Consider the following 12,422-nt stretch of genomic DNA (forward strand, 5'->3'; position numbering starts at 1 on the left):
GCCTGTGCAGAGGCCACCACAACCTTGCTTATAAGAGAGGAGAATGGAAAAAAAAAAAAAAAAAAAGACAGCAGGAGGCTCTCGGAGGAGACACTCTGTGGAAAATGACTACATAGGCACTCCACAAAGACAATGAAAGACAACAAACTGGTAAACAAGAAAAGCTGATAGTGAGGAAAATACATATACTAGTACAACCAAAAAAGGACTTCAAAATAAGGACTTTTGATGCCATTAGTAAGATAAGAGATTACAGCCATGAGAGAAGAATGAAAGTTTAAAAACAAGAATATGGGGTTATGCCACAAGAATAGATAATTATTAAAAATAAATAATAAGAAACATTGGCAATAAAAAATGTAGTTATTGGAATTAAAAAATAAAACTTTAAAGGCAAACTGAATAGCAATGAGCACAGCAGAAAAATAAGTCCACTGGGATAATTAAATGAACTTATCTCAGAATTCAACTTGTGATATGGACAATAATTCAAGAAACTCCTCCAGGAGAGGATAGTAGGGATAATATAGATAGCATCTTAAAGGAGGATCACTGATAATTTTATGACACTGAAGAGAAATAATGAGTTTGAAAAGATTCACTGTGATGAGAAATACTATGTCAAAATAATTGACATAGTATTAAAACTATGTCATAATATTAAAACTTCAGAACATTAACAATCCTAAGATTTACAAGGGTAAAAGAAAGTATTTGTAAATGAACAAGGATTTGAGTGAAGACTGTTTACTTATCAATGGTTGTGGATGCCGAAAGACAATGGAGTAATGTTTTCAAAAATTTGGGGAAGAAAACTGATTGATTTTTTTAAAGATTTATTGATTTATTTGAGAGAGAGAAAATGAACGAGGGGGAGGGGCAGAGTGAGAGGAAGAAGCAGACTCCCCGCTGAGGAGGGAGCGGGTTGTGGGGCTCCATCCCAGGACCTCAAGATCATGACCTGAGCCTAAGGCACATGCTTAACCATCTGAGCCACCTAGGTGCCCTGAGGGGGGAAAAATTAAGGTTCTTACCTAGTCGAACTATCACTCAGAAGTGATAGTGAAACAAAGAAAGTTCTAGATATATAAGGACTCAAAGTTTGTCTCCTTTAGAATGAGTCCCTAAAACATCAGTAGAAGGCATGATGTTAAGGTGAGCTCTCCCTCCAAAATATGTCTGTCTGAGGGCAGAATGTGTAGAGTAACACTCAATCTAATATGGCTGAAGTTGGAAATAAAATTTTCAACCAACAGTACTACAGGATCTGTGTGAAGAAAGATTATGGAGGCTGAGTAAAAGTGTGGGACAAAGAAAACCACATCAGTTCAGCTCTTCAGAGTCTCTGTCTCTTCTCTGAAACTCATTAAAGCCATGGGCCACTGTCCCCACCCTCAGGCCTGGAGAAGTAGCTCAGAGTTCTTGCATAGGGAGACTGGCTGGAAGAACAGAGAGCAAGGTAGGTCCTTCTAAGGACAATGACTTTATTTGGAGAGACTAAAGGGAAGATCAAGCCTTGAAGGCACTTTTAAAAATAATGGAGATTTTGGTGGTAGACAACTAAGAGGAGGCAAGTTCTTGAGAGCAACATGCTAAATCACAGATCAGCTGTATGTTTAACAGAGATACAAGGAAAAATAGAACCGGGAAAACACCTCCTGTGAGTGGGACAAAAGACTGGCCTCAAAGATTATCTCTGTAAAGAAGCTTAAATCTAATTGATTCACACTGCAGAGCAATTTGTTCCTCAAGGTATCCTTGAAACACTAGAGCAATCAATTGACAATTAGTGGAGCCTAAAAACTGGGTTTGATACCAACAGTGAAAGACTAAAATAAATTTATAATCTGTACTATAGAATACACTAGAATTTTCCCGGATGTGTGTAGTCATTAGGAGCAAAATTAGGAGAGAGGAGGAAAAAAGAAAGTGATGGCACAAAAAGTAACATCACAAAAATTTAAGTTGCATGTAACTAGATTGTGGAACATTTTACAATAAAGAATTATATAAATAAATTTATGCCATGAAATTTTAGAACCTCGATATTTTTATTTTTTATTTTTTTAATTAAACTTTTGTTTTATTGGGTCTCAAAATTCTGTGACAGATTTTTGGTCAAGTGGTTTCCATTAAAAAGTACTGATTTTAAAACTAATAACTTAAAACTGCCACACACGCACACACACACACACACACACACACACACACAAACCAATGGTCCACAAAACAGTGTCCTTTCCTTCTGAAGGTTTTACGATGCGTTGTCATCATTAACCAGACTTTTACTATTCAACTTCAATGGCCCATTGACACAGTCCTGAGACCTTCTTCCACCACCGATGGAGACTGGGGTGCAGGTGTCGGGGATGATATTCATTCCGCCTTCGGAGCTTTCTGGGCAGACCCGGTGACTTGGCCAGCCCCAGCGGCCTTCTTGTCCACTGCTTTGATGACATCCGCGCAAACAGTCACGAACAGCAGAACAGCCCGGAGGAGGACGGTCAGAGAAGCTCTGGACACACGTAGGTTTGCCAGGAACCACATCAGCAATGGCAGCAGCCCCAGATTTCAGGACTTGGGACCATCTTCCAGCTTTTTTCCAGAATGATGATCTGTCTTCTCCTTCAGCTCAGCACCTGCCGGCGCTGGGAGCTGCGTGACCATCAGCACAGGTGCGTGTCCAGCGCCGACCTGGCCCGGGTGGCTCAGGATAACCCCCTGAGCCGGGAAGCCGCTGCTTCCATGGTGGGTCATTGCTGCTGTCGCCGGCCGCGTTGCCACGACGAACATCTCTGACAGATGCGCTCTTGACCTTGAAGTCCACGTTGTCCCCAGGAAGAGCCTCACTTCATGGTGCATTTCCGCAGACTTTCCTTCAGCTGTGACATTGACCGGAGCAAAGGTGACCCCCGCGCCAGGCTAAGAGCACCAGGCCCGCTCGGCCCGGGCCAGCACCGACACCCCCGATGCTGTGGACGTGCTGGAGAGGCAGGTGCGAGGCCTGTCGGGCGGACGGGGCGGCGGCAGGACGCAAGCCCGGGCTCCAGCAGTGTGGCCCGCGGGCTCCCGTCTTTAGGGGGACTCTCCGTCCCTGGAACCAAGGCCTGTGAGCGCTTGGCTCCAGCACGTGGTCCCCATTCGAGCCAGAAGCTGGCACCAGTGCTCCTGTGTCGGGTTGTAGCCAGTCTTCGGAATGTAGGTGCTGACTTCCTTAAGGATTTCCTCGGATCTCTCCTGGCTGCAGGGTGGCTCCGTGGAATCCTTCTGTTAACACCAACAATTAGTTGTTTTACACCCGGTGTGGAAGCCAGAAGGGCACGCTCACGGGTCTGCCCATCCTTGGAGACACCTGCTTCAAATTCACCAACACCAGCAGCGACGGTCAGGCCGGCACAGTCAGCCTGAGATGTGCCTGGAATCATGTTTTGATAAAGTCTCTGTGTCCTGGGGCATCAGTGATGGTCACATAATACTGCTGGCCTCGAATTTCCACAGGGAGATATCGATGGTGATACCACGTTCACGTTCAGCTTTCAGTTTATCCAAGGCCCAGGCACACTTGAAGGAGCCTTTTCCATCTCAGCAGCCTCCTTTTCAAATTTCCGATAGTTCTTTTGTCGATCCCACCACATTTGTCGATCAGATGGCCAGTAGTGGTAGACTTGCCCGAATCTATGTGTCCAATGACGACGATGTTGATGTGAGTCTTTTCCTGTCCCATTTTTGGTTTAGGTTTAGCGGTGGTTTTCATGACACCTGTGTTCTGGTGGCAAAACTGTTGCAGGAAAAAAAAAAAAGCAGTATTTTTAAACCTAAGGGGAAAACATGACCAAAACTAACCTAAGAAGTAGGAAATCTGATTATTAAGTATAAAATAAGTCGAAAGACTAGGGTTCTTCATATTTAAAAAATAAAATAATAAGCTCTGAGATAATTTCTGTTAATTCTTTGTAAAATATATTATTGTGCCTTATACAAACTGATTTGTGGGAAAGGAAGAAAGGGAAAGGAGAAGGGGAGAGGAAATTTTAAAACTCAGAAACAAACACATATGTATGTATGTATGAAATAAAGGTGTTGTCAAACTTTGAAAGAAATAGCAATCCAATACATAGTATTAGAACAATTGGCTTCCTATTTTGGAAGAAAAAAAATCCAATTAAGTTCCTACCTCATACCATACATAAAAATTAATTATAGATGGAAGTAATAATAATAATAAAATGAATTTTTGGAGATTTTAATGGAAAAACATTTCCATGAATTTCAACCAGGTAAAGCTTTCTTAGAAAAGATACAAACACAAATGAAAAATCAACAACAACAAAAAAATGACACAATTCAATGCATCAGATTTGTTTGTTTGTTTGTTTCTTTGAGAGAGAAAAAAAAGAATCACCGTTGAGCATGGAGCCTTATGCTAGGCTCAGTCTCACAACCCTGAGATCATGACCTAGGCTGAAATCAAGTCAGAAACTCAGTCAATTGAGCCACCCAGAGGCCCCGAACAAATCAAATTTTTAAAACCTATAAACAAGGTGCCCATTAAAGTTAAAATAAGGGATCCCTGGGTGGCGCAGCGCTTTGGAGCCTGCCTTTGGCCCAGGGTGTGATCCTGGAGATGGGATCGAATCCCACGTCGGGCTCCCGGTGCATGGAGCCTGCTTCTCTCTCTGCCTATGTCTCTGCCTCTCTCTCTCTCTGTGTGTGTGTGACTATCATAAATAAATAAAAATTAAAAAAAAATAAAGTTAAAATAAAATATAAAGCATTATATTGGGACAAAAAATCTTCATTATATCCAGTATATGTAAATACATATTTATTATGTAAACCTAAGGTCTCACATATTTATCACTGAACCAGCCTACTAGGACAGAAGCATAGAAATGGTAGAAAATGGTTTTCCCAGTAAAACATGTCTATTGTCCAGGGGACATGATGTTACAGCGGTAACCTACAGACATACGGTAGGAGCAAGGGACATCGTATAGCACATATACATGTGCCATATCATGTGCGATTACTTGTAGGCCCAGCTTGGCTCTCTCCCATGTCTCCTCTTGAGGTTGTCTCTGATTGTGTTACCAGCTTCCATCCAAATGCACCAGGGAATGCACAGTTTCTACTTTTATTTCTTGGCCAGGAATTGCATGACCCTGAAAGTCTTATGAGAAGACAACACAGTGGGTGGGGCCAGTGATCTTGAGACCGCAGGTCTTGGGAAGCCACCCTGGATCCAATGGTGACAGAAACTTACCATGGTAAGGAACAGTCTCATATAAATAAATCTTTTTAAATGATTATGAAAAATACAAAAACCTAATTTTAAAAGGGGTGATTTATAAAAGATGTTTAAATAGTAAATATGAAAAATTTCTCAATGTCACTAATAATCAGGTAAATGCCGACTCAAAATGAGATACTTTTTCACACATCAGATTGGCAAAGAATAAAGTCTGATGATATTAATGTTGGCAAGGATGTAGGAAAGCATATACTTGTAAACACTGCTGAAAGAGATGTGCTTCATGGCAGTCACTCCAGAAGGTAATTTGAAAATGCTAATAAATCTGAAAATGTGCCTATCATATGGTGTAGAGATCTCATTTTTCAAGTGACTAAAGAGAAATCTGCTGGTATAATCAGAAATGTTTACTGCAGTTTGTTTTAATAGTGAATAACTAAAAATAGTGAAAGTGTTCACCAGTAGAGGAATAGATAAATAGAATGGTGTGCATGTATACAACAGATAACACTTGAATACTGTAGACTTATAGGTATTGATGTGAACCTTCTTTATAAAAATGTATTCACCTAAAATAATATAATCATGGGACTCTGCTTCTGACCAAGATATAGGAACAGGGTGTTTTCCTTGCCTGAAACAACTGGAAAACACACACACACACACACACACACACACACACACACACACACACAATATATGAAAAAGCAATTTACATTCACTAGACTCAGCAACTCTCCCTTGAGACATAAGAAACAAATAAGGTGAGCACTTTGATTATCCCATCTGATTGGCTTGAGGGTTTCAAGGCTGTGTCATGAGATGGGGGTCACCCTGGTAAAGCACACAGGACTTTCTGAGCTGAGGAGAATGAGCCTTGAGTCTGGGAAGACCATAGTGGCTGAAGTTCACAGGACACAGTATCGCTAAGAGGCTGCAGAGAGAGAGACTCAGATGGGGGGGGGGCACTCTTGAGTACTCAGGGTGCATGTATATAAGGAAACTTATACAGAGAAAGAATCACCTAAAAGGAATGGAGATAACAGTGCCCAGCACCTACATAGAGCCAGGAATAGTGCCTATTTCTATTATCCAAACCGGAAAAACCCAAGATCCACAAGCCTTTGGGTGGAATACATAGAAAATATATGTAGTTGAACATACCTCTAGCCAGACTGATTAGGGAAAACAAATAGAAAACACAAATTGCCAGTATCAAGAATGAGAGAGTTGATGTAATTACAAATTCTAACATGTTAAAAGGATAATAAAGGAATATGATGAAAAATGTATGCCAATAAATTTAACAAGTTAGATGAAGTGAACCAATTTTTTTGAAAGACACGAAGTACCAAGGCTCACTCAAGAAGAAAGCTAGAGGGGCACCTGGGTGGCTCAGTGGTTGAGCATCTGCCTTCAGCTCAGGTCATAATCCCATGGTCCTGGGATCGAGTCCCACATCAGGCTCCCTGCAAGGAGCTGGTTTCTCCCTCTGCCTATGTCTCTGCCTCTCTCTGTGTGTCTCCCATGAATAAATAAATAAAATCTTTTAAAAAAGAAAAAAAGAAGAAAGCTAGAACCTAAATAGCCCTATATCCATCAAAGGAATTACATTTATAAAGTTCATCCCACAAAGAAATCTCAATGCCCAAATGGCTTCACTGGTGAATTTTACCTAGCATTTAAAGAAGTATTGGGGCAGCCCCGGTGGCCCAGCGGTTTAGCGCCACCTTCAGCCTGGGTGTGATCTTGGAGACCCTGGATTGAGTCCCATGTCAGGCTCCCTGCATGGAGCCTGCTTCTCCCTCTGCCTGTGTCTCTGCCTCTCTCTCTCTCTCTCTCTGTCTCTCTCTCTCTCTGTCTGTCATGAATAAATAAATAAAATAAAAAAAAATAAAGAAGTATTACCAGTTCTATACCAACTCTTCCAGAAAATTGAAAAAGAAGGAACACTTCCCAACTGGCCAGCATTACTCTGATACTAAAACTAGACAAAGATTACAAGAATAGAAAACTATAGACTGCTATCTCTTGTGAATATAGGTGCAAATATTCTAACCAAAACTTTTGCAAATTTAATATATTAAAAGAATAATGCATCATGACCAAATGAAGTCTACCACAGGAATGCAAGATTGGTCTAACTTTCAAAAAGAGCAACCCATGTAATTCACCATTTTAACAAACTAAAACCAACCAAACAAAAATAATAATATATTTTTTAAAGATCTTATCTATTTATTCATGAGAGACACAGAGAGAGAGAGAGAGAGAGGCAGAGACACAGGTAGAGGGAGAAACAGGCTCCATGCAGGGAGCCCGACATGAGACTCCATCCTGGGTCTCCAAGATCACACCCCAGGCTGAAGGTGGCACTAAACCGCTGAGCCACTGGGGCTGCCCAAAAAATAATAATTTTTAAAAATCTCAATAGCCCCAGAAATCACAGTTGACCAAATCCATCATTCGTCCCACAAAAACTCTCAGCAGAGTGAGAAAGAGACTTATTCAACCTAATAAATAGCATTTATGAAAACCTTCCAGCTAACATCATACTTCACAGTAAAAGAATGAATACTTTCCCCTGAAGATCAAGAACAAGACAAAGACTGCCCTCTGACCACTTCAATCTAACATTCTACTGGAGGTTCTATCCAGTGTAATCAGGTAAGGAAAGTGATAGAGTGTATCCAGGTTGGGAAGGAAGAAGTAAAATGGTCTTTATTTTCAGACAACATGATTATCTGAAAATCCTGTGGAATCTACAAAACAACTGCTAGAATTTGTGAGTCAGGTTGGCAAGTTTGCAAGATATAGGGTCAGTATAATAATAGTAATTATATAATAATTATATAATAATCATTAATACCTATGTGCTTACCCCTTCCCAAGAAGTAAAATATTACCAGTAACTTGCATCTAGTATGTGCTTCTTATTCCATCCCTATGTTTTAAAAGCCTCTCAATGCTTTATGTGTAGTTTATATGCAGGAGCATATAAATGTAGACAAAGGAATGAGAAAAAGATTAGAAGATTAGGAGAATACACAGTAGTCTAGCAAGGGGATAAGAATGAGGATTAAGTTTGAGTTATACTTTACCTATATCTACAGTTCTAATATTTTAAAGGACAATAAAGTGCAAACTTAGAAAAAACACTTGAAGTAAATATGCCAAGTGTTTATATTTGTTAAATCTGAGTGGTGGCATTATGGGGGTTCTTTTTTTTTCTTCCTACTTTCTGTGTTATTACTTTGTTTTTGATATATCTTTCTATGTTACTTCTCTGTGTTGTTTAAATTTCCAGAAACAAAAAGGAGGTGATTTTTATATAACATCATAAATGAGAAGTTCTGATGTACAGTGGTCTGAAGGAGTAATAAAAGACCTTTCATGTTATCATATGTGGAGGTATTAGGGATCTATTAGAAAACAAATTCACTGCCCATTATAACTGGTAGGATATATGTCGATTTCTAACTTGCATCTTTCAAGTATTTTATTTATGACCAATTTGTTTGTTTGTCTTACTTCATACTGTTGTAGTAGAACAAGTCATGCCAAAATTCTGTGGCACAAAACAACAGTCATTATTATAACTCACAGCTCTGGTTTGCTGGGAGATTGATTCCTGGGCTAGGTTCAGCTGACCTCAGATTGATTAATTTGTGTCTCTATAAGTTGACTGGCTTATTTATGTGTCTGTGAGTCTGCTGGGTCTCTCCTCTGCTCTGGGGTTGAGTGATGCACTGTCACTGTTCCTTGCGTGTCTCCTTAACCTGGGACCAGCACACAGGCCCAGATGTGAGTTTATAGTGATTGCGGGGTTGCCAAAGGGCAAGTGGAAAGATGCAAGACCTTTTGGGGGGAGGTTTTGAACTAGCATATTGTCATTTCTGCCTTATTCTGTTAGACTGATTGATTTCTACAGCCAGACTCAGATTCTAAGCATGGAAAATAGACTCCATCTCTTAAATAAAGAGACTGCAAAGTCATATGTTAAGGAGTTTGAATACAGGGGGAATAGGGATAAAGAATTAGGGCCTTTAATGCAGTATATACATTTCATGACTTAATATATACTTATATATATAAACATAAAACAAATTTTTATGAAGGATTTTTTTATTATGTGTCTTGCTCTTTGATTTATGCCATGCTGTGTCATGCTATGCTATTTCTTAAAAAAAATGCTGATGGGTACTGAATTGTTTCAGGACTCATTAATGGGTCACAGACCACAGTTTAAAAAATACTGTCATCAGTGGGAGAGACTGTGTTGTGTGAATAGAAGTTTCAGTACCTGGATTCCAGAGGGAAGGCTTTTACAGGAGGATCTTCACTTGCATAAAGACAGCAGGAAGCAGAGTAGCAAACACAAAGCAGTTTATAAGGACAGTACACTCTCAGTGGGAGGATGGGCAGACCCAGACTTGGCAACCACCCGAGGCCACAGGGGTCCTTTCCTTTTATGTGGGCAGGGCCTTGGGTCACAGACAGGGTAGTCTCTAATGGAAGCTGCTTCCAGTCATCTGACAGGCTCCTCCCACAGGTTGGGAAGGGGAGTGTTTGATGCTACAAGGTTTGTACTGGAAATGTCATGGCAGCTTTCCCCCCTGGTGGGGGGGGAATAAAACCGCAATGCAAATTGCATTTAGGAATTTCCTTCCGGGCAGAGGTGAGAGAGGAGAGCACGGGTTCTGCTCTGAGGTCTTGGAAGCCACAAAGCTAAGATGTTGAGGGGTCTGGGAAGCCACAAAGTCAGGATGATGTGGTCCCAGGCTTCTAAGGTGTGATGTTGTGCTTCTAATGTGTAACCTATTTATCACCATCCTTGCTTCTAGCTCCTAAGTATCAATACCATGTTATAACATAGCACATGCAGGTACGATAACTTTCTCTTCTTCCACTTTTTTTTTTTTTTGTCCAGAATAATGTGTGAATGATTCTGGCATATCCTGAGCATGAATTGGGTAATTTCTAGATGCCAGGCAATGTGCTAGGCATTTTATATGCATCATTTCATTTACTTCTCTAGCCATTTTTATGAAGTTGTTATTATTCTAGATATATAGGTAAAGAAACTGGGACTGAAATTGAAATAGGCATTTCTTCAAGGTTACCAGGTTTTAACTGTACAGCCTGAGATTTAAACCTGAATCTTAGATGTTGGCCAAGGAACAGAGGAGGCTAGACAAGCATTTAAACTTTGCCATGACTAGTATTTTTGTCATGGATAATCCTAAATATATAGATTAGTAAAATAGTAATTTGATACATATACAACCTGCCAACTTTAATATTTTCTTTATCAACATTTGTCTAGCAACAAGCTTTCTAGAGCAGTACTTGTCTAGTAGAAATCTAGACAAGATCCCTAGTTTTATGTGGTGGATAAAGAAGAAAGGCAGTTTATCTAATTCGCATATGTGGAGGCTTCATTATTTTCTTTTTTTTTTTTCATTATTTTCTTTTAAGAAGCAAAGCACTGTTAAATTGTCTTCCCAACATACTTTAAACATGATAGATTAAAGACAGTTATCTATGCTTGAGATTCTGGTAGTTGTAGATCTGGTTTAATTCTTTTTTTTTTTTTTTAAGATTTTATTTATTCGTGAGAGACACAGAGAGAGAGAGAGAGAGGGAGGTAGAGACACAGGCAGAGGGAGAAGCAGGCTCCATGCAGGGAGCATGACATGGGACTTGATCCCAGGTCTCCAGGATCTGGCCCTGGGCTGAAGGCAGCGCTAAACCACTGAGCCACCCAGGCTGCCCTGGTTTAATTCTAAAAACATTTCAGTTGTTTGGTGACCAATTATCTAGACCAACCGCTGTATCCTTAAACATCTGTTAGCCTACCCCCTCCCAATTGTTATTGACTTTTTCATTAATATCTTTAAAAAGTTCATTTGAAGTAGTAAAAAACTCAAGCTTCATCTATTTGGACTCTCCTTCTAGCTTCCCTGAGGTTGTGTAAGGACCCAGACATGGTGGGGCACTTAGTTCTCACTATTATGTTCCTTAACTGTCTTCCAACGAACTATCCTTCATCTCATCTGGTCCTCAGCCAACTGTCTACACATGCACTGGCCCTTGTGTTTCCAGTGGCTTATCACTCTGCAACGGGAAACTCTTTTTTTTGTTTGTTTAAGACTTTATTTATTCATGAGAGACACAGAAAGAGAAAGAGAGAGAGGCAGAGACACAGGCAAAGGGAGAAGCAGGCTCCCTGTGAGGAGCCTGATGCGGGACTCAATCCCAGGACCCTGGGATCACAACCTGAACCAAAGGCAGACACTCAACCACTGAGCCACCCAGGCATCCCTGCAGTGGTAAACTCTTAACTAAGTGTCTAAGGCATCTGCCTAGGCTCTTCTTAGATCCATTTAATTATTTGGAGCCATGACACCTTCTGAACCTCCACCCAGACCATGAGGAAAAGATGCCTTTGTTTTTGAACATCCCAAACCAATACTGGATTTTTTGCCAACTCTCCAAGACACAGCCCAAGGCACATTGACTGGCAACCTCTCCCTGGGAACCTCTCAAGTCTTAAGCTCTCACCACCTCTTCCAACTGTCCTGACTTTATATTTAGCCCTTTTTCTAGCTTGAGTCCCTCTATCTTTCCTAAGTGTTAGTCTTTTGAAATCCAAGAGCCAGAGAGGAATTCCTTCTTCTCTCTTCTCTTTCCTGTCTGTATCACTTCTCTGAGTCTGTAAGCACAGATGGTCTCAGCCACAGCTTGACTGCTTCAAGGAGGTGTGTGGCATTAAGCTCTGATGGCTGCTTTTTGTAAACCAAGTGCCTAATAAGCTAGGCCTAAGAGTTTTGATTGCCAAGGCATACACTTCAAAGAGGCATCCATTTCAAAGATGGCTATCTCCAGTAAACACCTCTCCAGCTACTAGATAAAGAGCCAGGCTGGCCCTCCCTGCCAGAGATCTTGGTTGGTTTTGATAACTGAGCACTTGGGCTACTTTGTGTTTTCTCTTCCTGCGCTTTAAATTTCCACCCTAACCCACAATGAAAGCAGAATCCCAGGCCTGTATATCTCTCCTTATGGGTGACTTCACTGTGTGCCCATGGTGTGCTGTCATATAAATAATAAGCTTTTCCTTTTTCTCGAAGTTTCCTGATGGTTATTGCTGACAATGTCTTACAGTCATAAT

At 40.7% G+C, this 12,422-nt stretch overlaps 1 protein-coding gene across 12 annotated transcripts in view; it reads left to right on the plus strand.

The window, feature by feature from the left end:
* Nucleotides 1-12,422, plus strand: part of MTHFD2L (methylenetetrahydrofolate dehydrogenase (NADP+ dependent) 2 like) — a 130,617-nt gene that overhangs the window by 78,998 nt on the left and 39,197 nt on the right. The window contains exons 8-9 of one of the 12 annotated variants that reach the window (XR_005983024.1): nucleotides 5,150-5,267; nucleotides 7,796-7,918. The exons of 4 other annotated variants lie outside the window; for them this stretch is intronic. Coding sequence is in view for 6 of the 8 variants with exons in the window: in XM_041724441.1 (XP_041580375.1) it covers nucleotides 2,252-2,611 (360 nt within the window). In the remaining 2 variants the exon portion in view is untranslated. Of the gene's footprint in view, nucleotides 1-2,251; nucleotides 3,399-5,149; nucleotides 5,268-7,795; nucleotides 7,919-12,422 lie in introns of those variants that run through there. 7 more of the 12 variants (XM_041724441.1, XM_041724442.1, XM_041724448.1 and 4 more) reach the window with 7 other exon arrangements.

This window comes from Vulpes lagopus, chromosome 12 (assembly GCF_018345385.1).
Source record: "Vulpes lagopus strain Blue_001 chromosome 12, ASM1834538v1, whole genome shotgun sequence".
Classification (NCBI taxonomy): Eukaryota; Metazoa; Chordata; class Mammalia; order Carnivora; family Canidae; genus Vulpes; species Vulpes lagopus.